Here is a 26,000-nt window from a genome sequence, read left to right as displayed (position 1 = left end):
TCTAACCAACAGCACCACCTCTACCAGAGGGCATAAGTGTCCAATCAACAGCACCACCTCCATATGCTAGGAGACCCCCAATCCCCGCAGTTGATAGTTGGGATCCTGAGACAGAATCTCAAGTATGCCCTGTATTTGAGGTAGGAGGGCAGCAAATTCACCAGGGTTTAAATTTCAAATCAGTGAAGGAGCTAAAAGAGGCTGTAACAACCTATGGTCCTCAAGCACCCTTCACTGTAAGCTTGGTCGAATCCATTACCAACTTGAACATGACGCCAGCAGATTGGACTAGTATGTGTAAAGCTGTGCTAAATGGAGGTCAATACCTGTTATGGAAGGTTGCCAATGAGGAATTTTGCAAGGAGACGGCTAGTCGAAATGCAGCAGCTGGTTATCCTCAGAGAAATCTAGATATGTTGTTAGGAAAGGGACCTTATGAGGATCGGCAGCAACAAATTGCATATGATCCTGGCGTATGATCACAAATTGCTGCAGAGGCGATTAGGGCATGGAAGACTTTACAAGGACATGGAGGTTTACAAGGTCAATTATCTAAGGTAATACAAGGAGCTAATGAACCTTACGCTGAGTTTGTAGATAGGCTTATTCAAACAGCTACCAGAATTTTTGGGAATACAGAACAAGCAATGCCATTAATAAAACAACTGGCTTATGACCAAGCGAATCGTTGGTGCAGAGATATCATTAGACCATGGAAATGGGAAGATTTAAACACATATATTAAATTATGTAGAGACATTAATGAACAAGAGCAAGTCATGGTAGCTGCAGTAAAACAGGCTTTAGATGCCAGAGACATTAATGAACAAGGGCAAATTGTGGCAGCTGCAGTAAAACAGGCTTTATATACCAGGCTAAGAACATGCTACAATTGTCAACAAACAGGACATTTTAAAAGGAATTGCCCCATAGGAGGAGGGTTTAACAAAACTAGGTATCAAAGGAATAGAATACCAGGTATTTGCCCACGATGCCGTAGAGGGAGACATTGGGCTAATGAATGCCGTTCTCAAACCACCATAGAGGGTACTCCATTATCAAAAAGTGAACAAGGACAAGGTGTTTATCCACAATATTGTGGACAAAGGCATCGGGCTCCATTGACAAAAAATGGACAGGGGCCCCAATGCTTCAGGGACCCAAACCACAAATATATGGAGCACTGGAGGAACCCAGCAACCCCATCAGGGTAGTGCCCAGGACACATTGTCCATCAGATCCCTCATCAGACAAACCAGAGGGAGCGCAGGGTTGGACATCTGCGCCTCCACCAGAGCAGTACTAACTCCAGAGATGGGAGTTCAAATCATTCCCACAGGAGTAAAAGGACCTCTTCCCCAAGGAACAGTAGGCTTATTATTGGGACACAGCTCTTCTACTCTAAAAGGACTTTTGATAAGTCCTGGGGTAATTGATCCCGATTATGAAGGTGAAATAAAAACTATAGCCAGTTCTCCAAAGGGTATATCAGTAATTTCACCAGGAGATAGAATAGCACAGTTACTAATAATACCAAGCCTACATGATAAATTTTCCAGTCATGCTGTAGAAAGAGGTTCCAAGGGATTAGGCTCCACAGGTGTAGATTGGGCTATGCTGTCTTTAAATTTAGATTCTCGCCCCATGCTAAAACTAAATATTCAAGGACATGAATTTAATGGGCTACTAGACACAGGTGCAGACCTTAGCATCATCTCTCGTCAAGAATGTCAGAAACATTGGCCATTACAACAAGCCACTCAAACGCTTCGAGGTCTAGGAGTGGTGACTAATCCCCATAGAAGTGCAATGGTATTAGATTGGAAGGATCCTGAAGGATGTGAAGGAACTATACAGCCATATGTATTGGATCATCTTCCTATAAATTTATGGGGACGAGATGTCTTATATCAATTAGGTTTGACATTAACAAATAATATCAATCAAGATGTACCCACTATTATGGCTAGACAAGGTTTTAGGAAAGGAAAAAGATTAGAAAAACAAGAACAAGGTATAGCAGCACCAATACAAATAGATCAAGGAACATACAGACATGGGTTGGATTTTCACAAAGGGCCACTGAGACAATAAAAACTACATGGAAATCAGAAAGACCAGTATGGGTTCCTCAGTGGCCCTTGACTAAAGAAAAGATACAAGTAGCCCATGATCTGATCAAACAACAATTAGCGCAAGGACATATACAACCTTCCGTATCTCCCCAAAATACTCCCATTTTTGTCACCAAAAAGAAATCTGGTAAATGGAGATTATTGCAAGATTTAAGAGCCATTAATAATGAAATGGTCATTATGGGACCTGCTCAATTGGGGATTCCTCAATTGTCTGCTTTACCAAAAACCTGCTATGTTTTAGTTATAGATATTAAAGATTGTTTTTTTTTTCAATTCCAATTCATCCTGAGGATAGTCCACGTTTTGCATTTACTATCCCTGCACTGAATCATGAAGGTCCTGATCAGAGATATGAATGGAAAGTACTCCCTCAAGGGATGGCTAACAGCCCAACTATGTGTCAAATTTATGTTAACAAAGTAATCCAGCCACTTAGAAATCAAAATCCTGAACTAAAAATATTTCACTATATGGATGATGTATTATTAGCACACAAAGCTAAGAACACGTTGCTAGAATGTTATGCCACACTTACAAACTTATTAAAAAATTATAATCTAGAGATAGCAATAGATAAAGTACAATTAAATTTTCCAATTAATTATTTAGGAGTTCTATTATCCTCAACCATGGTCCGTCCACCAAAAATTCAAATACAAGTAGATCAACTCAAATCACTTAATGACTTTCAAAAGTTATTAGGAGACATAAATTGGATAAGGCCTTATCTAGGTATTCCAACAGGAGAATTGGGACCTTTATTTGATATCCTAAAAGGTCCATCAGATCCAAATTCACCCCGAATGTTAACGCCTGAAGCAAGAAAGGCATTAAAAATCATTGAAACATATATGGATAATATGCATTTGGATAGAATTGATATAAGTTTGCCTTTATTATTTATTGTACTACCAACAAAAAATATTCCTACAGGAGTATTTTGGCAAGAAGGTCCATTATTATGGATACATTTATCTTATTCTCCTAACACTATTCTTACTAGGTATCCTGAGGCTGTAGGACAATTAATACTCAAAGGAATAAAAACAGCAAAGGGAGTATTTGGAATTTCTCCCAATAATATTATTACTCCATATACTATGGATCAAATTGATGAGTTAGCTAATGAGTTAAATACTTGGGCAATAATCATGTGCAAATCTAATGTTTCATTTGATAACCACTTACCATCTAATCCTTTATTGTCTTTTTGGTCATTGCATCCTGTAATTTTTCCAAAAATGACAAGAAAAACACCTATCATGAATGCTCCAAATATATTCACTGATGGGTCAAATAATGGTACAGCAGCAATAGTTACACCTGATCAAACTTTTACATTTTTAGTACCCAAACAATCAGCTCAAAAAGTAGAGCTTAATGCAGTATTACAAGCTTTTGTGATGTTTAAAGATTCTGTATTTAATTTATTTTCTGATAGTCAGTATATAGTTAATGCTATAGTATCCCTTGAAGATGCTGATAGGATTTCCCCTTCCTCTACTGTTTTCTCTTTGTTTTCCACTATACAAAGTTTAATCTGGGACAGAAAAGATCCATTCTTTATAGGACATATCAGAGCACATACAGGATTGCCTGGAGCCCTTAGTTTGGGCAATGATTTAGCAGATAAAACTACACATGACATACATGAGACCTGACTTAATTGCTGTGTAAGCTTTTCAGTAAAATGAGCTCCCTGTCACTCAAGTTCTCGAGAGATGCTCCATAAAGGAAAACACACTTTCTAAGAAGTTCCTAGCTTGTGTCATACATTGTATTTCCCACACGGGAAACCCTCTACCCAACCAGCAAACACAGACTGCTACAAGGACACACTGACCCCCATGATATTGGTGATAAACCGTTCTAGTAATTTTGGAAGTCACCCACCATTGTTTCTTATAATGTGTACTTTTTTTTTGATACTCAACCATTGAGCCCAGGGGCACTCCACCACTGAGCCCTTTTTTATATTTTATTTAGAGACAGGGTCTGGCTAAGTTGCTGAGGCTGGCTTTGAACTTGCAATCCTCCTGCCTCAGCCTCCTGAGTTGCTGGGAGGCTCCTGGTCCACTGTGCCTGGCGTAATTGTATCATTTTCTTCTGCTGCATGATGAGCAATTTAACAATGGAAGCTCCAAGGACTCAGGAGGGAGGGGCAGCCGTTTGAGCCCTCCAGGGGCCGTACTGAACTCTGAGTTGACATCTTTTCGGGGGTGGGCTTTGTTTTTCCAGATCAGGTCATGGCACGGTTCACTGGGACAGCTGCCTGGGGTCAGTCATGGAGTCCAATTTGTCGTCCTCACAGATCCAACTCGGAAGATTCAGCATTAAATACTCCAGGCCTTTCCGGGGTGTTCAGGGTTAATTTTACAGGCATGAGCTTCCATCCTGTCAGGATAACGAGGTGGAAGAGGAAGACTGTCGGCTGGGAGTCTGCTTCTGATGCCAGTGCTCGCCAGAAGGAGAGGCCCTCTCGGGTTCCATAACATGCCAAGAGTCTGGGCGGCTCCGCGCACACACCTGCTGTCTGTGTACAGGTGACCTCGTCCGTCCGAGGCTGTAAGACACACTTGGAGCCCACAGCGCTGCAGTCCAGCCAACGTCCTTTCTCTATTGACTCACCTGGGCTGATGTTTGCCTTCAGAGTACAGCATTCGCTCAGGATCCTCCAAGGACCATCTCACAAACCAGCACAAGGGTCCATGGTTTCTGATGCTGCACTGGACAGAAGTGTGGCCTTCTCCATGGTGGGGCAGCAGTAGGAGAGGGGCAGGGTGACGGAGTTTGCAATGTCTTGGGTGGAAAATAGGAGACCAGAGAGGAATTCCAGAAGAGGCTAATAATCTACTTGCAGAGAAATGCTGAGTTTGGTTGAACTCTGGTAGAGTTGGAAATGAACTTGGAAATGAACTTGGAAAGAGTTCATTTCCCAACACCAGTTCCTATGAGGTGTCTCCCAATAGGCTGTGCTCTACCTGGGCTTTCCAGAGACAGGCTAAGCCCCAGCTGCGGGGTCTGTTCCCCATTGCTCTGCTCATGAGTGAACGCAGCGAGAAGCTCAGCGGGATCTGGAAGTCCCAAGGCCTGCTGGGAGGGAAGGTCACCTACATTTGGCTCCCAGAAGCCTTGTCGGGACCATCCATCCAAGGCCAAGGCCCTGGAACTGTGTTTATTCATTGGCGGGGCAGGAAGGTTGGGATCCAGCACCTGCCAGTCCAGGAGCATCTCTCAACCGTCTGGCTGCAGGTCAGGGGGGACCAGTTGCTCCCACTCTCTAGGAAACAGGGAAGTCCTGCAGCATTCAAGTCTTGTCCCAAACTGAGGGCTATTTTTTTTTGCTTCTTGAAAACTGAAGTTTCCCATGGAAGCCTGTGGCCTGGCAGGTGAGTGGCCTGAAAGGTAAGGTGAACTGTCACATGCCTCCTGGGGAAGAGCAGAACTGCCTGGCAGCACCAGCGAGGGAGTCAGGGTGGCTTTAGTGGACACTCCTGCAGCTGCAGGCCCACACTGGTGTGCCCAGGTAAAGGAGCAAGTGTTGACTCTCCATCGACTGAAAGCTGGCCAAAGCCGAGTCAGCAGGTGCGCTGGGTAATGAGGTAGGAGAACTGGGAGCTACAGGAAACCTGGTACCACAGTTTTGTTACTTAGTGTCAGTCATCAATCAATTCTCCAACCTTACCCATTTTTTTTAACTAGGAATATTGTCAAGACTGTATATGTAATATTATGTCCTTTTTAAATGAAATCTTTGACAATTGACAAGAGTCTTTGATTCCTGGGAGCTTTAGAGGGTATTAGGGGATTTGTGCAAAGATTCAGGATGAGCTCACTGGATCTGGGCCTATGGGTTCCGCATTTCTAACCCTCGCTGGGTTAGTTGAGGAAGAGGCTCATGAAGAACCAGGAGTTCTGGAAAGACCAGGGGCAACTGGCCAGAACACACTGGTTCTCCTGGGAGAACTGCTTGCTCTCCTCTGCCAACACCCTTCTTGGCCACAGCTGATCAAGTTGTCCATCCATCTGTCCCAGCCCCTGTCCTGTGCAGGAGTCTGTAGCCACAGGAGGTACAGATTTGGACAAAACAGACAGAAGTCGTTCTCAGGCCATTTACATTCTATCAGGAGGGAGAAAAGTACTCAAATAAATAGACACTTAGTGGGATTCAGGGACACTTGCTAAGGAAAAGATGTACAATGGCTGTAATCAGCTGGAAGATGGCCCCCAAATACGTGTCCACGTTGAATCTCTGTAATCTGTGAACATGACCTCATTTGGAAAATGGTCTTTGCAGATGTAATCAAGGAGCTGGGGACAAGGAGAGTATTGTAGATTGTTTTGGTGGCACTGAGAGCAATGACTAGTGTCCTTATAAGAGACACAGAGAAGATTTGGCACATGGAGAAGGCAAAGTGACCCAGAGTGCCCCCAGCCCTGGAGCCACCAGAAGCCAGAAGAGGCAGGACCCAGATTCTCACAGCCTTAGGAGGAGGCTGACCAGCAGGGAGGAAGAATGGCATCCTGGGTTGCATGGGGTTGAAGGAGTGTGGGACGCAGGGCTAGCATGTGGAAGGAGAGACTCCCGAGGGCACGGCCAGTCCAGACACCCTGGGGAGATGGGGAAACCAGCGTGTTTGGAGGAAGGGCGCTGGGTGGGATCAGAGAGGGGAGACCAGCGAGCTCAGGAGAGCTGGACATGGGAAACAGGCCAGATGGTGGCTGGCCTCTTGGGCCTGACCGTCCTTCCCTGAGAGCACAGGGCTGGGGCTCTGAGCTGGTCAGGACCTAAGGAGCTGTCAAGCCCCCCAAAGCAGCATGGCCCACCAGGGCTCTGGCATGACTCCACCTCCAGCATCAGTACAGCCTCCTCGCCCCGGGCCTCCCTCCTGCATGTGGAGTGTGGCTCCCTGCAGAAGTGTGGCCCAGCCCTCAGCACCAGAACTCAATGACCCTGTGAGCCCAGGGCCAAAGGGCTGCCCAAAGAATCAGGCCTTCTCATGGGGACAGAAAGAGTTGCCACCAAGACAGCAGGGAAGCACCCAAAAGGGCCCCGGGGCATGGGCTCCACAGAGGCTCAGACCCAGCTAATTGGCAGTGTGGGCAGCCCGTCAGCAGCACGGGGTAATTGGGCCCTGGAGTCACCATGCTCCTTCAGAAAAAGCCACAGCTTTCCTCCTTGGTGCTTAGGGGAGGCCACATCTCAGGAGCCGGTTCAGGGCCCTGGTCACTGGCCAGCCTGCAAGTTGCTGGACACGGGCATAAGCCACTCTTCGTCCCCTGGCAGCTGCAGCACTTCAGAGTGAGCTTCCAGAGCCCTCAGGTAGGACCAGCATGTCATGTGAAGAGGGTCTGCCTGGCCTTGCTGAGATTTCAGAGTGCACTTATACCCTGCATCTTGGTGGAGCTGTGAGTGTGTGTGATGGTCGAGCCCTGGACCAGGCCTTCCACACCCAGTATGGGGCGAGGACTCACCTCTGTGGTCTCAGCACCCCACATGATGGCTCATGGGGGCTCCATAAGTGACCCTTTTATCTGTAAGCACCATGTTGAGTGTGCATCTGTGGGTACTGTGCCAAGTACACGTCCGTGGGCACTGGGCTCAGTGTGCATCCATAGGTATTGTTCTGAGTGTTCATCTGTGAGTACTGTGCTGAGTACACATCTGTGGGCACTGGGCTCAGTGTGCATCCATAGGTATTGTACTGAGTGTGCATCTGTGGGTCCTGTGCCGAGTGCACATTCGCAGGCACTATCTGAGTGCACATCTGTGGGTCCTGTGCTGAGTGCACAGCAGTGGCAGCCCAGCCAGACCCTCAGTGCACTGGCAGAGTATCCACAGCTCCCATCCAGCTAAGGTCTGCTTCCAGGTGGCCCCACCAGGTAGTCAGGCAGGCCTCAAAGTGAACAGCTGCAGGATGAGGGGGTGCAGGAGAGGGGGAGGAGCTGCTGCAGGACCCTCTAACCGACTCCCCAAACACAGCCACTCGGGGTACTGCAGTCTCCCCTTCCCCAAATCAGGTTTCCTTAAAAGACCTGAGCTTGGATCTCTGGCCAAAGACGCTCTGTGTGCAGCACCCAGCAAGCTTCGTCCAGGGTGAGGGAAGGCTGGGTGCCCTCTTCAGAAGCCAGCTGCTCTGCCAGCTCCATCCAGGAAGCAGGGAGGCAGAGCCCACAAGATGCACCCACTCTCAGAGCAGGAGGTACCTGGGCAGGACAGGACAGTGGAGGCCAAACGTCCCCATGGAGCTAGGAGCACGGTTAAGAGCTACATGTGCCCCTTGCTGGGGAGTGCAGGCCCTGGGGTGGGAGCCCTCCGCCTGCGGCAGCTGAGCACAGGGTCCCAAGAGCTCTCTGCACCTCCCCTGCAGCTTCTCCATGCCCCAGATTATAAAAAACAACAACTACTACAAAACACAGCCATGGTCTAAAGAGCGGGTGACAGTGTGCTGCACAGGCTCTGAATCCGTAAATAAACGCAGTTTTCATCCAACCAGCCAGCCATGTACACCAGCCGACTCATTGTGATCATCACCACTATCCACACAACCAGCCCCATCCAGGGGGACACACCGTCTAGGAACATGAGACACAGCCTCCAGTAAACCCCGTGCACAGGCAGGACCCCTGGAGTCCCAGAGTCCCTCCTCAGGATTCCAAAGCCCTCAGTGGCCACTCAGCTGGGAAGAGGACACAGCCACCCAGTGGTCTCTAGAGGGAACACTCAGAGCATGAGCAAGAGACCAAACCATCCCCTCTTTCCATGACGCCCGAGTCCACTAGACACCAGTGAGTCCACAGGCTACTCCACATCACGGGCTGCAATTCACCGAGTACTCGTGGGTCACCTGTGGTCACAGCTGGGCAATCACACCTTCTTCCATTCTGGTCTTAATTCCACATCCACACACTCAAGTCACATGTCACACATCACAAGGATGTACAAACAGGTCACAGAGAGACCGAGAAACAGTAGAGACAGCTGTGGGGTCACAGGATGCTGAGCCCAGGCACAGGCAGAGAGAGGATGCAGAGTGGCAGGGCCACTGCAGTGGTCAGATGAGGGCGGTCAAGGCAGGGGGTCCTGATGCACAGGAACTTCAGAGTGTCAGCTGAGGTGTCAGCTTGGAGTGGGTCCTGCATCACTGTCACAGGAGAAGAAAACGCACAGTGCTGTTTCCAAGGGGACAGAACAAGAGTCTGTCATGTGGTGATATTCCTGGGCAAGACTTGTGACAAGTGAGCAGGAGAGAGGGTCAGGGTGCTGCTGTGTTCTGTCTTGGGGCTCTTCTTTATATGGGTCTTGAGTGAGAGGGTTGGAACTGTGGAGGCTGACAAGCTCCTGTTTTCCTACTATGAGTTGGGACGCCCACAGGTCCAGGTGCTCCTTGATAGAGTTTGACAAATTGACACATGTAAGTTGATTATCAGTCCATGCCTTCTGGGAGTGCTGGGAGACGCTGGTTGTTCACTGTACATACCAGGTGCGGCATCACCTGCCTGGGCAACTGTGCTCCACATGAGAAATTCCTGGGAAACTGTTGCAGCCTGAGGACTGCTGTTCCACACACCATGGAGTCACCAGGGCAGGCACAGCCTGAGGACTACTGTTCTACACACCATGGAGTCACCAGGGCAGGCACAGCCTGAGGACTGCTGTTCCACACACCATGGAGTCACCAGGGCAGGCACAGCCTGAGGACTGCTGTTCTACACACCATGGAGTCACTAGGGCAGGCACAGCCTGAGGACTGCTGTTCTACACACCATGGAGTCACTAGGGCAGGCACAGCCTGAGGACTGCTATTCCACACACCATGGAGTCACCAGGGCAGGCGCAGCCTGAGGACTGCTGTTCTACACACCATGGAGTCACTAGGGCAGGCGCAGCCTGAGGACTGCTGTCCTATACACCATGGAGTCACCAGGGCAGGCACAGCCTGAGGACTACTGTTCTACACACCATGGAGTCACCAGGGCAGGCGCAGCCTGAGGACTGCTGTTCCACACACCATGGAGTCACTAGGGCAGGCACAGCCTGAAGACTGCTGTCCTACACACCATGGAGTCATCAGGGCAGGCACAGCCTGAGGACTGCTGTTCTGCACACCAAGGAGTCACCAGGGCAGGCACAGCCTGAGGACTGCTGTTCCACACACCATGGAGTCACCAGGGCAGGCACAGCCTGAGGACTGCTGTTCTGTACACCATGGAGTCATCAGGGCAGGCACAGCCTGAGGACTGCTGTTCCACACACCATAAAGTCATTAGGGCAGGCGCAGCCTGAGGACTGCTGCTCTACACACCATGGAGTCACTAGGGCAGGCGCAGCCTGAGGATTGCTGTTCTACACACCATGGAGTCACTAGGGCAGGCACAGCCTGAGGACTGCTGTTCTACACACCATGGAGTCAATAGGGCAGGCACAGCCTGAGGACTGCTGTCCTACACACCATGGAGTCACCAGGGCAGGCACAGCCTGAGGACTGCTGTTCTACACACCATGGAGTCACTAGGGCAGGTGCAGCCTGAGGACTGCTGTTCTGCACACCATGGAGTCACCAGGGCAGGTGCAGCCTGAGGACTGCTGTTCCACACACCATGGAGTCACCAGGGCAGGCGCAGCCTGAGGACTGCTGTTCTACACCATGGAGTCACCAGGGCAGGTGCAGCCTGAGGACTGCTGTTCTACACACCATGGAGTCACCAGGGCAGGCACAGCCTGAGGACTGCTGTTCTACACACCATGAGTCACTAGGGCAGGAACAGCCTGAGGACTGCTGTTCTACACACCATGGAGTCACCAGGGCAGGCGCAGCCTGAGGACTGCTGTTCTACACACCATGGAGTCACGCAGGGCAGGCGCAGCCTGAGGACTGCTGTTCTACACACCATGGAGTCACCAGGGCAGGCGCAGCCTGAGGACTGCTGTTCTACACACCATGGAGTCACCAGGGCAGGCGCAGCCTGAGGACTGCTGTTCTACACACCATGGAGTCACCAGGGCAGGCGCAGCCTGAGGACTGCTGTTCTACACACCATGGAGTCACCAGGGCAGGCGCAGCCTGAGGACTGCTGTTCTACACACCATGGAGTCACCAGGGCAGGCGCAGCCTGAGGATTGCTGTTCTACACACCATGGAGTCACCAGGGCAGGCGCAGCCTGAGGACTGCTGTTCTACACACCATGGAGTCACCAGGGCAGGCGCAGCCTGAGGACTGCTGTTCTACACACCATGGAGTCACCAGGGCAGGCACAGCCTGAGGATTGCTGTTCTACACACCATGGAGTCACCAGGGCAGGCGCAGCCTGAGGATTGCTGTTCTACACACCATGGAGTCACCAGGGCAGGCGCAGCCTGAGGACTGCTGTTCTACACACCATGGAGTCACCAGGGCAGGTGCAGCCTGAGGACTGCTGTTCTACACACCATGGAGTCACCAGGGCAGGCGCAGCCTGAGGATTGCTGTTCTACACACCATGGAGTCACCAGGGCAGGCGCAGCCTGAGGTCTGCTGTTCTACACACCATGGAGTCACCAGGGCAGGCGCAGCCTGAGGACTGCTGTTCTACACACCATGGAGTCACTAGGACAGGCACAGCCTGAGGACTGCTGTCCTACACCATGGAGTCACCAGGGCAGGCACAGCCTGAGGACTGCTGTTCTACACACCATGGAGTCACCAGGGCAGGCGCAGCCTGAGGACTGCTGTTCCACACACCATGGAGTCACCAGGGCAGGCACAGCCTGAGGACTGCTGTTCTGTACACCATGGAGTCACTAGGGCAGGCACAGCCTGAGGACTACTGTTCTACACCATGGAGTCACTAGGGCAGGCACAGCCTGAGGACTGCTGTTCCACACACCATGGAGTCACTAGGGCAGGCACAGCCTGAGGACTGCTGTTCTACACACCATGGAGTCACTAGGGCAGGCACAGCCTGAGGACTGCTGTTCCACACCATGGAGTCACCAGGGTAGGCACAGCCTGAGGACTGCTGTTCTACACACTATGGAGTCACTAGGGCAGGCACAGCCTCAGGACTGCTGTTCCACACCATGAAGACACTCAGGGCAGGCACAACCTGAGGACTGCTGTTGTACACACTATGGAGTCACTAGGGCAGGCACAGCCTCAGGACTGCTGTTCCACACACCATGGAGTCACCAGGGCAGGCACAGCCTGAGGACTGCTGTTCTGCACATCATGGAGTCACTAGGGCTGGCACAGCCTGAGGACTACTGTTCCACACCATGGAGACACTCAGGGCAGGCACAACCTGAGGACTGCTGTTCCACACACCATGGAGTCACCAGGGCAGGTATAGCCTGAGGACTGCTGTTCTACACACCATGGAGTCACTCAGGGCAGGTGCAGCCTGAGGACTGCTGTTCCACACACCATGGAGTCACCAGGGCAGGCACAGCCTGAGGATTGCTGTTCTGCACACCATGGAGTCACCAGGGCAAGTGCAGCCTGGGGACTGCTGTTCTACACACCATGGAGTCACTAGGGCAGGCGCAGCCTGAGGACTGCTGTTCTACACACCATGGAGTCACTAGGGCAGGCACAGCCTGAGGACTGCTGTTCTACACACCATGGAGTCACTAGGGCAGGCACAGCCTGAGGACTGCTGTTCTACACACCATGGAGTCACTAGGGCAGGCGCAGCCTGAGAGCTGCTGTTCTGCATACCATGGAGTCACCAGGGCAGGCACAGCCTGAGGACTGCTGTTCTACACACCATGGAGTCACTAGGGCAGGCACAGCCTGAGGACTGCTGTTCTACACACCATGGAGTCACCAGGGCAGGCACAGCCTGAGGACTGCTGTTCTATACACCATGGAGTCACCAGGGCAGGCACAGCCTGAGGATTGCTGTTCTGCACACCATGGAGTCACTAGGGCAGGCGCAGCCTGAGGACTGCTGTTCTACACCATGGAGTCACCAGGGCAGGCGCAGCCTGAGGACTGCTGTTCCACACACCATGGAGTCACCAGGGCAGGTGCAGCCTGAGGACTGCTGTTCCACACACCATGGAGTCACCAGGGCAGGCGCAGCCTGAGGACTGCTGTTCCACACACCATGGAGTCACTCAGGGCAGGCACAGCCTGAGGACTGCTGTTCCACACACCATGGAGTCACCAGGGCAGGCAAAGCCTGAGGATTGCTGTTCCACACACCATGGAGTCACCAGGGCTGGCACAGCCTGAGGACTGCTGTTCCACACACCATGGAGTCACCAGGGCAGGCACAGCCTGAGAGCTGGTGTCCTACACACCATGGAGTCACCAGGGCAGGTGAGAACTGCTGTCCCACACACCATGGAGTCACTAGGGTAGGCGCAGCCTGAGGACTGCTGTTCTACACACCATGGAGTCACCAGGGCAGGTGCAGCCTGAGGACTGCTGTTCTGTACACCATGGAGTCAACAGGGCAGGCGCAGCCTGAGGACTGCTGTTCTACACACCATGGAGTCACCAGGGCAGGCGCAGCCTGAGGTCTGCTGTTCTACACACCATGGAGTCACCAGGGCAGGCACAGCCTGAGGACTGCTGTTCTGCACAACATGGAGTCACCAGGGCAGGTGCAGCCTGCTCTCCACACTCAGTATCAGATCCTGGGCCTCCTTGAGTGGCAGGCAGTCATTATCGCTATTTTAAAGGAGGCGGTGCAATGTGCTGGGATGTGCTGCTCTTGACACTGAGGGGCATGCTGGCCTTGTGACAGGGAACTCACTGGGGTGGGTGGTGCCTGTCATGGGTGCCCCGCTTGAGGGCAGGAGTGTGTGCATGGCCCAAGTCCAACCAGAGCCTGGGTGATTTCCTCCTCTATGCAGAACTGCCCCATGAAGTCCAGAGTTACAAGCCAGCCCCAGAGTGCCATCGGCCCCCAGCAGGCGCTTGCTCCCACCCCCAAGGCAAAACACCTGGCCGCTGGGCTCCAGGGGACCCTCTTCTATCTTTGGCACTATCAGCTGCTTCCCCTCTCACCTCTTCCTCCCCCATCAGTGTCTGGGGCCACCGCCTGGGGGCTTGTGATGGCAGCAACTGTCCTCAGGTTTGGATGCTGGAAGCTCAAAACAGAGGGATGGCAGGGCCCTGCTCCCTCCTACCCTAAGGGAGAACCCTGCTTTCCTGGTGGCTGCCCTGCCTCTGCCCCTAGGGATGTCAGCTCTCAACCCTGGAGCTGACCAAAGGGCCTGCACCTGCCTCAGCCCGAGGGCAGCTGTCTACTGGCCTCTCCCCTGTCCCCATGTGTTCTTTTCTTTCACAAGGACACTGCGGTTGGATATAGGGATGTGGCTGGGGCAGGGAGACAGAGGCCCAGCAACCCCGAAAGTCTGGGGGCTCTCACATCATAGTGCTCCTGGGGCACTGCCGTCGCTCAGCCGGGAGCTGAGTCCTTATGTTGCTGGAACCTTCTCCGCTCTCCAGCAGCTATCACTTTGGGGGTCTGCCCTGGTTAGCCGGAAGCCTGACCCTGGGCCGAGGTTGCTGCCCCAACTGCGGGAGCCCTGCCAGCTGTGGGGCGGGCACTCAGTGTGGCCTCCCTGTGTCTGTGCCCGCTTGGACCTCCAGTTCCACCTGACTGGCCTTGGATTGGCGCAGGTCTTGGGACTCCAAGCTCTGGCGTGCTTGCCTGCAGCACCCTGCCCTATCACAGCTGCCTGGATCTGACCAGTCCCCTGCCCACCACCCCTGCCCCTGTGTGCTTCCCCTCCAGGGGCCCCAGGCAAGTGACTTCAACTTGCAGGTGGCCACACCCAGCCCTTGGGTTTCTCTGGATGCTTCCCTTTGTTGGCTTATCTGTGTTCACCTTGTTTTTTGTGAGTGAGTTACAGTCATGCATAATGTCGGGTCATCTTGACAGTGTCCTAAGCACGAGGAGTATGATGGCTCCACTTCAGCCCCAGTCTCCTCTTCCTGTCCCCTCCCTGCCTTCTCCTGTCCTCCTCTCCCGGTCTTCCTCTGCCCCTTGTTTCCACTGGCTCACAGGGACCTCACTGTGGTCCCTGCATCCCACAGCCCCTCCCCCTCCCCCTCCCGGGCTCTGCTGATCTCCCTCCTGTTTCCAGGGACCCCTCCCCACTCTGTCCAGCTCTGTGGCCTGCTCTTGCAGAGGCTTGTTAACCTCAAAGCACTTAAGCCACGCTACAGTCTCAGAGCCACTTAGGACCAGGAACCCCTGCCCTGGCTGGGCCACGCTCATCCTCACCCACCCTGCCAACCAGAAGAGCCAAGAACAGGGCCAGTCCTGCTGGGAGGGGCCAGCACTTGCTGCACCCCACTGGCCTGGTGGCACTGTCCCCGCAGCCCCACCCCAACCTGCCCTCACCTCACAGCATGCTCTTGCTGCACTGGGACTGGGTCCTCTCTCCTGGGTCTGCCTGAGGCAGCTGTGCACCGTGCCTCTCTGTGCCTACCACTGCCTGCCCCTGCAGAACTGCAGTCATGGCCGAGTGGGCACGTCACGGCCTGCCGGCACCGGCCCTCCCACAGTGCTTCTCCCGGCCCTGCTCTGGCCTGCGTCTCCCCATGTTTGACCTGAGCTGGCTTCTTGCCACCACTCTAGTCTATGGCCAGAAAGGCAGGGATGTGGTCATGAGTACGGGCACACGTGTGTGAGCATGTGTGTGAAGGTGCGTGTGAGCTCCGATGAGTGTGTGTGCACACCTGCAGCTCAGCCTCTCCTCCTCAGCCCACTTCATTACAACATCCAGATGCAAGCAGGCAGGACTTCCTACTTGAAGACCTGAGAGACAAACAAGTCACCACTCTGCCCTGTTGCCGGCAAGGGCCAGGGTCCTGTCCCAGGCCTGGTTCTGTCCCCTTCTGCTGCCCTTCCACCTGCCATGCTTCCTCTGGCTCTTTTGCAGGTGGAGAGGATGAGGGGTGAGAACGCCACCAAGGTCGGCACCTTCATCCTGCTGGGCTTCCCCACGGCCCCCAGGCTGCAGTACGTGCTCTTCCTCCTCTTCCTGCTCACCTACCTCTTTGTCCTGGTGGAGAACCTGGCCATCATCCTCACCGTCTGGAGCAGCGCCTCCCTCCACAGGCCCATGTACTTCTTTCTGGGCTCCTTGTCTTTCCTGGAGATCTGGTACGTGTCTGACATCATCCCCAAGATGCTGGACGGCTTCCTCCTGCAGCGGAAGCGCATCTCTTTCGTGGGGTGCATGACTCAGCTCTACTTCTTCAGCTCCCTGGTGTGCACCGAGTGCGTGCTCCTGGCCTCCATGGCCTACGACCGCTATGTGGCCATCTGCCACCCACTGCGCTACCAAGTCATCATGACCACGGGGCTGTGTGTCCAGCTGGTGGCCTTCTCCTTTGCCAGTGGCTTCACCATCTCTGTGATCAAGGTCTACTTCATCTCCAGCGCCACCTTCTGTGGCTCCAACGTCCTGAACCACTTCTTCTGTGACATCTCGCCCATCCTCAAGCTGGCCTGCACAGACTTCTCCACTGCAGAGCTGGTGGACTTCGTCCTGGCCTTCCTCATCCTGGTGTTCCCACTCCTGGCCACCATCCTCTCCTACGGGCACATCTCGCTGGCCGTCCTGCGCATCCCCTCGGCCACGGGCCGTTGGAGGGCCTTCTCCACCTGTGCCTCCCACCTCACCGTTGTCACCATCTTTTACATGGCCATGATCTTCATGTACGTCCGTCCCCAGGCCATCGACTCCCGGAGCTCCAACAAGCTCATCTCTGCTGTGTACACAGTCCTCACGCCCATGATAAACCCCTTGATCTACTGCCTGAGGAACAAGGAGTTTAAGGAGGCCCTGCGGAAGGCCCTGGGCCGGGGTCGGGGTCTACAGCAGGATAGTCATGTTGCCTAGAACCTGATGTTTCCTATGGCAACTCATGCTCTCTAAATCATCAATGAGATTTTACAAACCTCCTCACCTATTCACAATAAAGAGCCTTCGCCTTGGTGTGTGTTCAGAACAGGGCCACACTCTTGCAACCGGCTCCCCAAGGGACCGAGAATTAGATGCTTCCTGCCCTGTAGTCATTGTCCCTGCCCCAAGAGAACCACTGCCCTGACTTCTAGAGCCAGATGCTAGTTTGGGTGTTTTGAGGTTTTTATGAGTGGGACCACAAAGCATTCGCACTTTACATCCAGCTTCTTGGTTCATCATGATGCCTGTGTGAGTCCTTGATGTCCTGCCCTTAGTGAGAATCCATGCACCACACTGCTGTCTCATCATCACGTGTGTGTGACAAGGCATGCATGCATTTTACTGTTGATGGGCAGTGTTATGGGTACTGCCTATTATGGAGAGTGCTACTGTGAGCATTCTGGTTTACGTCCATGCAGTTTTACAAACTACCCAAACTACCTAGGAGAGACCTAGTCATACAGGCTGTATCTATGATTGCTGCAACGTGAAGTATACATATGGTCAGGTTTAGCAGAAACTGCAAAACTATTTTCCAAAGTGGTATACCAAAGTGGCGTCCATTAGAGGTGCCGGAGAACTGTAGTAGCTCCATATCCCTGCCAACACTTAGTAGTACATGTAGTTTTCAATTTAGCTATTCTTCTGGGGTGGTGTGGGGTGGTGACGGTATCTCACTTTGACTTGAACTTGCCTTTCCCCAGTGACAAGTGCCATTGAGTACCTTTGTGGCACCTAGTGGGTTACAGTCCTTTTGGATACAACCCAGGAAGTACCCATAATACTGTCTATGCCTCTTCATGTCTTCTACCTACTTTCACATGGGTTTCTTCACACACAGGGGTCACATGCTCTGGGGTCCAGGCCTCTGGTGGCTGCGTTTATGCAGAAATCCCTCAGTTGGTGGGCTTGCATTTGTGTCCTCCAACGGTGCCTCTAATGAAGAGAGGTTCTGTCATTCCATGTCCAGTGTCTGGATCCCCCTTTATAGTTATTTTCCATTTAAGACACGTTTGCCCTCCCCCTCGGGCATGAAGATATTCTCTTGCTTCATTTTAGAAGGCTTTTTGTCTTGTTTTTCATGTTTGAATATGATTTTCCTTTATGGGCTGAGATGACCCACTTGTTGCTCCGTGGAGTGACACTAACCTGCTCCCACACCCCTTTCCCTCTGCACTATACCCTGTCAGTAAACCCAGAGTGCATGTCTATGGATCATGGTGCTTGGCGTCTCTCCTGGACCACTACTAGCGCTGTCCGCTGCAGCACCTGTGGCCATTACTGTAGTTCTACCATTAACTTTCATGTCCCTCAGCATGTTCTCCACCCACGTTCTTTTGTTCAAGATTGCCTTGGTTGTTCTTAGCTCCTCCCAAGAGGTGGATATATATTTTAGAATCTGCTCATCACTGTCAACAAAAGAAAAGCTTGTTGGAATTTTACTGGGATTATGTTGAATCTAAAGATCAGTCTAGAGATGAGCATCATCGTTACAGTATCAAGACCTTCCACCTACGAAGGCACATCCCTCTCTTTGTGCACAGCTTCTTCAGTTTCTCAATGTTACTTTGTAGTTTTTCAGTATAGGGTTCTTTCAGGTCATCCTAGTATTTGAATATTTTAACACAAATAGTACCTTTTAAATTTTAAAATTTTATATTATTTTATGCTGGGACATATAATACATGTTTTAAAGCTTTCTTTTGGACATAATGATATATTTACAGGAAGTTGCAAAGAACCACACCGGGTGCACCCTGCCCATTACCAGATCTCCCTAAGCGGCATTGTCTTGCAGGATGTGGTGCAAGTGCTGCCAGTCCCAGGACACTGACCATGGTACAGCCTGCCAGGCTTATTCAGGTGCCACCAGTCACACACGCACTCGTGTGTGCACAAGTGTAAGTGCACTATGGCTCTGTAGACGGCCCCCTGCTAGCCTCTGGCCACCATGATTTGTTCTCCTCCACATGTTGTTATTTCAAGGATGTGATGCAGAAGGAACCACGCCCCCGGCCCTGGAGACTGGCCTGTTGTCACTTCACCCATTCAGCTGCAGGCACTGCTCTGTGAATCCATCATCTGTTTTTTCTGCTGAGCAGCATCCCACAGTGTGGCCTGCCACAGGGTGCTGACCCTCATAGCTGAAGGACAGGGGAGTGGCTCCGGTTTTCCACTGCTATGGGGGGAAGTGCTGGGAACATGGCTGCACATTTCTCAGAGAACCTACATTCTCATTTCTCTGGGGTAAATGCTGACTTGTGTGGTAAATCCGTTCAGATTAAAGGAAACTTGCATATTCTTCACCAGGGCAGCTACCCCATTTCCCATTGTCATGAGGCCTGTGGGATGAACCATCTTCTCTGCATCTTCCCAGCATCTGTTGCTTTGTTTTTATTTTGGCCTGTGCTACATTTGTACTAATATCTCCTTGTGGATTCAGCTGACATTTCTCCTACGACCACTGAGGCTGAGGACGTCTTCCTGTGCTTATCTGCCGTCCGAATATCCTCTACGGTGCAGTGCTTGTTCACGTCCTTCCAGGTGTTCTAACTGGATTGCTCATTTCTTCCCGTTGCTTGGGGTGTTCTTTACGCACTCCAGATCCAGGTCCTTGGTCAGGTGTGTCTGCAGCGCTTTCTTCCTGTCTATAGCTTGTCTTCTCATCCTCCAAAGAGCATCTCTCAGCGGGAATTTTTGATTTTGATGAGGTCCAATGTTTCCTTTTACAAATCACATTTTTGATATCAAATCTAGGAAATCTTTCCCTAGTCTCAAACCGTTACCCTCTCTTTCCCCAGAAGTCTGGTAGTTGGCTTTTGTTGGTTTTAGGAGTGAAGTTCACATCCAGGTACATTTCCCTGTGGCCACCTTTCATTGAACTTCATTTGCACTGTTGTCAAATGTTGATTGAGAATACATGTGATTCATTTCTAGTTGCTGTGCTCTTTCATTGATCCATGTGTCTATGAGCAGGCGGCCTCTATCAATACATGTTCTTGATGGATGTGGTTATATGGTAAACCTTAACGCTGGGCCACCGATGACGTCACCTTTTCCCCCAAATTATTGTGGCAAGGCCTTTATATGTCCACATAAATTTTGTAAGTTTGTCTATGCGTATAGAAAACCTTGCCGATGTCAGGATGGTAATCCCATATAACCTACACCTAGACGTGGAAAGCACGGACAATGCCTGTGGCCTTGTGACCATGAAGAGAAGTGCAGTCTGAGGTTTTCTCTGAGTCTTTCACCAATGTTTTATACTTCTCAGCAAGCAGGCCCGTGCATTGCATTTTATTTGGAGCCAACTTCCATTTCCGTTGTTCACAGAATGCTACGCTGCTGTGTGACTTTGTGTTTGTCTTTTATCTTACACCCTTGCTGAACTCACCTATTAGCTCTGGGAGATCTTTTATAGATTCCTTTGGGTTTTCTGTGTAAACAATCGTGTCCTCTACAAACGAAGACAGTTTTTTTGCTTATTTTCCAATATGTGTGCATTTCACGTCTTTTTTCCCCCTTTGGACTTGAGTGTAGATCTGGCAGGATCCTGCGCACCCGGGCCAGGGTCGCAGGGCATGGCCCTTCTCCCTAGTGCTCAGGTAGAACCCGGGCAGCGAGGGGTCACACTCCTCCACAGCCCTAGCCCATCCCGAAACCGGCAGCGAGCCCCGGCCTCCACAGAGAGCCCGCCAGACTTCCCAGCACACCTTTCGCCCGGGCCCCGCCCCTTCCGCCCGGACCCGCCCCTTCCGCCTGGACCCGCCCCTTCCGCCTTCTGCAGTCTGACAGGCGCCGCGGGCACCCCTGTTGTGACGTCACGGCGGCGCGCCGGCCTCAGGAGAGGACCCCTATGCGACCGCGTCCCTTCGGTCCTTGAGCCTGGTCCTTGAGCCTGAGTCCAGCGCGTAGCGATGGCCTTGAGGCTGCTGAGACTAGTCCCGGCGTCCGCGTCCGCGCGTGGCCTGGCGGGGGGCGCCCCGCGCGTGGTGAGGCGGCGGGGCAGTGGGCAGCCTGGCGGGGCAGTGGGCAGCCCGGCGGGCCGGGTCGGGTCTCTGCGCGGCGGCTCCGGGACCGCTCTGCGGCGGGGTCCTGCTGCCCGCAGCATTCTCCGTGGCGGTCCCCAGCGCGGCCAGCCTGGTCGCAGCCGCCGGCGGAGCGCGGCGCAGACGCGCGGCCCTGAGGCGGCGGCTCGCCGGGTCCTGAGCTCACCAGCAGCTTTGGGGGGGCCTTGGGAAGGGTCAGGCCCCGGGCGGGGGCCGTCACGAAGAGGACAGCTGGGTGAGATTCGGAAGCACGAGGGAGACTTCCCACGGTGGGGGTCAGGGAGGTGACCTCGGACGTGGAGAGGACAGGGGCAAAGGAACCGTGGCTGCAGTCGCAGGAAACCTTTGGTGGACTTTGGGTGCCGGAGGCTCTGGGCCATGGCTTTAAAGGGGCTTGGCCGCGAGCCGAGGGATGGAGCGTGAGCAGAGGGGGTGCCGGTCTGATCAGGAGGAGAGAGGCGGCTGGCTGTCCTGCTGTTGTGGGCCTGTGAGGGGGAGCCAGGCGCCCAGAGAGCCCGGACCCGCACTGTAACCTGGGCCCGGTGCCCAGCTGTGGCGGCGCGTTCTCTGGGGCGCTTCAGATTGAACACGGTGTAGGGTATCCTCGGTGGTCAGGAGGACGTGTGCAAGGGGAAAAGGAGGTCTGTGTTGGACTTGAGGGACAATTAAAGGAATCGAAAACGGTTTATGAAAAGTCGGTTATTTGTGTTATTCTGGGCAGCAGGAGAATGGAGTCAAGGATGCTTGTCAAACTAGTCTCCTGTGCGTGGACCGTAGGTGGCCAGGTTTTGCTGTAGAGGCATTACTCCAGTGAATGTCTTTGATGTATATAACCCTCTTCCCATTTTGCTGCTGTGGATGTGTGTCTATGTGTAACTTACAAAACAGTGCATTCTTTCTTTTAATTAACTAAAGCTAGGCTTTATTCAGACTTCATTAGTCTTTCCCCAGTGTCCATTTTCTGTCCCAAGATCCCATCCAGTGTGTCCTGTAACATCTACTGTGTCTTGGTTGTGTGGATTTCTCAGACTCTTGTTTCTGGTAACCTTGATGGTTCTGAGAAGTACTAAGCAGGTATTGATTCTCAGAAACCTGGAGGGTTTGTCATGGTTGAACTTGGCTGGGAAGACGACTGCAGAGGTGAAGGGCTACTGGCGTCTCACCAGCACACTAGGAATATGACTGTTGGTTGATGTTGACGTAGGTCAACTGACAGCTGTGCTGAGGCTGATTCTCCACTGTGAGGCTGTTCTTCCCCTGCACCCTGCGTTCTTAGGAGGGAACCCCTTTGTGCCATGCTTATGGAGCAGGGTTGTGCTCCTTCCCCTGTAGAGTGTCAAGGTTGGCAATTTGGACTCTCCTCCCTGGGTGTGTGAGGAATCATGGGTAGTCACTGCTGCATGTGTTGCCCACGTTGTCCTGGCTGTGTCCCTGTTGGCTTCTTGTTTCTGTGACTTACCGGGTTGTGTGAATACTGCCTGACTTTTTGACACTACCTCTTTGCATATCAAAAGATGTGTAGATGGCAGGTAAGCACAAGAAAAGATGGCCAAGGCACCTGTCATCTGGGAATCACAGGTGAAAGGACAAAGGAGACAAAAGCATACATTTAATAGAGTGGTAAAAAGCCAAGTGGCTGAAGCTGGAGCAGCTGGCCGGACTGGCGCAAGGCAGGAATGCCCGCACAGCCTCTGGGTTGTTGCTGTGCCTTCTTTTGCAACCTGTTCCCCCCCACCCTCATCCTTCAGTATTCAAGTGAATCAAGTGTGAAAAACATCTGTTTTATGTAAATTTTTTGTGGGAGTATGGAACTGGGGATTGGACTTGGGGGGCATGTTCTCACTGAGCTACATCTCCAGCCCTTTCCTTATTAAGACAGGGTCTCACTAAGTTGGCCTCAAATTTGTAATCCTCCTGCCTCAGCCTCCTGAGTAGCAGTGGCACACCCAGCTATTCTTAATATTTTAAATTGTCCTGTATTCTTTTTTATAATAAAGTGTTTTATTATTTAATTAAGTGGTTAATATTTTGTGGTAAGGGTATACCTTAAATTTTTAAGCTCCTCCTCTGTTATTGGATAATTACATTTGCCATTATGAACAATATTTCATCAAGCATCCTTATAGGGGATTCTTTGCACAGATGAGTGTCCCCTTAGGACAGGTTTCTGGTGCTAGGCTCAGTCGCCTAGATTTAAGCACCATTAGCTGTTTATGAGGGAACTCATTGTCTTGTCCTAAAAAATCAAGTATTTCCTGTTTTGATGCATGAAAAAGTGTTTTCTCCTTTGTTGTTGTCTCTTCCAGACATTTGAATGTGTGGTTATCTGCATACCTAACACTTTAAAAATGAGCTGTGCAGCTGGGCGTGGTGGACATATCTGTAGTCTCGCTGACTCAAGGCCGAGGCAGGAGGATCACAAGTACAAGGCCAGCCTGGGCAACTTAGTGAGACCCTGTCTCAAAATAAAAAATTAGAAGGGCTGGGGGTGCAGCTCAGTAGTAAAGCCATCCCTGGGCCGAATCTCTAGTGCCAAAAGGAGCAAGCTTCGAGGTCACACTTCATCTCTCTTACTGATGTGTAGAATGTCCTTGTACCAAGGCACATGCTGCTTGGTATTTTTATTTGGCGGGAGATTATTTTGGCTTCAGTGTGGAGGGCAGATGGAAGACGCTGGAGATGGCAGGTGAGGCATCTTGACCTGTGCATGAGAGCCATGGGGATGTCTGCAGAATCATGGCAGCAGGGGACCAAAGTGACACTTTGGCCAGAGGTGGAGGGTCAGGAGTCGGAGTGGTGGTGGGGCTGGAGGAAGGAGGAGGGGAGCAAAGGGGACGCTCATGTTTGCTGTTAGGTAGGGGACGCGGCCTGTTGTGAGTGAAAGCAGATTTATGGATTGGGGTTGGAAGTTGTGCTTTGGTTTAGGTCTGCTAGCTCACAGGGGCCTTTTAGGAACTGCTTTCACAGGTTTAGGGGACCAGGCTGCAGCTTGGGATGAGCCAGAGATGCTTTCCTGGAAAGAGGAGGTGCCCTCTCTATCTCCCTAGCCACTTTCCTCCTGCCTTTCTCCCTCCCGCCTGCCAGCCTTCTGCCCTCTATTTTCATGGAACATGGCAAGCATACTGCAGGCTCCATTCTGGCCCTGTGCGCCCTGGGGTGAGGAGGGTTGGTGTAGGCAGGGCCTGTGCGCCCTGGGGTGAGGAGGGTGGGTGTAAGCAGGGCCTGTGCAGCCCTGGGGTGAGGAGGGTGTAGGCAGGCCCTGTGCGCCCTGGGGTGAGGAGGATGCTGGGGCTGGCATTTTTGCCATTGATGGGTTTTTGGTGCTGTTAGGTTACTGATGCCTGCAGTGCTGAAGGGTCATGTGCTGTGGGACGTGTGTCTTCCAGGGACGGCTTCATACCAGTGCACAGTGCGAGCTGCGGTATGGGGCTTTGGCATTCCTGCTTGGTGAAAGAACAACCAAGAAGCTGACGGAGTCCAGCAGAGTGATCACTGTGGATGGCAACATCTGTTCTGGAAAAGGCACGCTGGCCAAGGCAATAGCAGAGAAACTAGGTACGAGCCACTGCCACGCACAGTGGGATTCCCAGACACAGCTGTGGTCTCCTGCTGACCTCACTGTACTATCCAGGGGTGGCCCTGGGCCAAGGGAGGCCTCTTACATTTACATTTGATATGTTTGGAGAATCATAGTGTCTCCTGTCCATGCCGGTTACCAGCTGGAGCTGGACTTGCCTGGCAGTGCAGGCAACACGTGTACTGTGAGCTGTCCTGTGGGCTCTGTGATGGCCTCTGCTGTAAAGCAGAGATAAGCCAGTGTCACACAGCCGGTCATTAGAACCCGTTTCCAGTTTTCCACGGTGCCTTCACTGGCATCCAGTGGCAGCTGCCTGTGTGCACAGAGGACTCCTGTTTGGGGAGGTCATTCTCTATGGGCATAGTATGGCTGTTCAACCCTGACGCCCTCTGGGCGTGTTGTCAGCAGCGTCTCTGTCCCCCAGGACACACAGCGGAACTGGGGCTGGTTGGCTCCTCAGCTGGCTTCAGACCGGGTTGTGTGTCCTGAAGTCCCCACGACCCCCCTGCGGGAGTAGGGGTCAGTCACGCTTCACCAGTACTTCTCCCTCAGGCCTGAAGCACTTTCCTGAAGCAGGGATCCACTACGCAGACAGCACCACAGGGGACGGGCGGCCCCTGGACGTGGAGTTCAGTGGCAACTGTAGCTTGGAGAAGTTCTATGACGACCCGAAAAGCAACGATGGCAACAGCTACCGCCTGCAGTCCTGGCTGTACGCCAGCCGCCTCCTGCAGTACGCAGACGCCCTGGAGCACCTGCTGAGCACAGGTGCGCCGACGGCTGCTGGGCCACCCTTCTCAGTCCTCTTTGGGGTCCAGCCCTTGAAATCCCATCATTAGTGCTTTTCTGTATAGGTGCTGGGGCAAGTCCTGTCTTTCCAGTAAGAGCAGGAATGTCTCGAGGTCCCGTTTCTGTTGCTCCAGGGTGAGGTGGGTGCACTTCCCTGTGCACTGCAGTGAGCTTCACACCACAGTGGTGGAGGGCAGTGGGGACACGGAGGCCGCCGGGAGGAAGTGGAGTCACAGTTGGGAAGAGGGGCCTTGAGGGAAGCAGAGGCACAGCGGCCAGCACCGGGTGGTTCTGCAGGGCTGGAGCTGGCTGATCCACACAGAGCCCGGGGGAAGTTAGAACTGGGGGGCAGGCAGAACACGCAAGGTCCCGCAGTCCACGCAGGTGGGGGCTGTACAGTCAGGCAGGCAGAGCCCAGGCGCGTGTTGCTCCTACGAACGTGTGTGTTTGCAGCCTACCTTTTAGACATCTCTACCAGGATGGTGCCCAACTCTCACTGCTGGGCAGTAGCTTGGATGTGACACTGGTGCTTGGG

General features: G+C 52.5%; 2 protein-coding genes across 3 annotated transcripts in view; both read left to right on the top strand.

Annotated features, from left to right (window-relative positions):
- The first annotated feature begins 15,755 nt into the window (after positions 1 to 15,755).
- LOC101961676 (olfactory receptor 6B2) lies at positions 15,756 to 17,081 on the top strand. The gene has a single exon (XM_005339666.4). The coding sequence runs from the start codon at positions 15,998 to 16,000 to the stop codon at positions 16,985 to 16,987; it is 990 nt and encodes a 329-aa protein (XP_005339723.2). The 5' UTR covers positions 15,756 to 15,997; the 3' UTR covers positions 16,988 to 17,081.
- Positions 17,082 to 20,873: 3,792 nt separating this feature from the next.
- Ndufa10 (NADH:ubiquinone oxidoreductase subunit A10) overlaps positions 20,874 to 26,000 on the top strand; it is a 35,428-nt gene continuing 30,301 nt past the window's right edge. The window contains exons 1-3 of one of the 2 annotated variants that reach the window (XM_078018379.1): positions 20,874 to 21,042; positions 24,486 to 24,654; positions 25,229 to 25,444. In XM_078018379.1, coding sequence (XP_077874505.1) covers positions 20,968 to 21,042; positions 24,486 to 24,654; positions 25,229 to 25,444 — 460 coding nt within the window. In that variant the 5' untranslated portion in view covers positions 20,874 to 20,967. The remainder of the gene's footprint in view (positions 21,043 to 24,485; positions 24,655 to 25,228; positions 25,445 to 26,000) is intronic. The other variant, XM_005339647.5, reaches the window with a different exon arrangement.

Source organism: Ictidomys tridecemlineatus, chromosome 7 (assembly GCF_052094955.1).
Source record: "Ictidomys tridecemlineatus isolate mIctTri1 chromosome 7, mIctTri1.hap1, whole genome shotgun sequence".
NCBI classification, from domain to species: Eukaryota; Metazoa; Chordata; class Mammalia; order Rodentia; family Sciuridae; genus Ictidomys; species Ictidomys tridecemlineatus.
The sequence above is the reverse complement of the archived record's forward strand: the minus strand, read 5'-3'. Positions and strand labels throughout refer to the sequence as shown.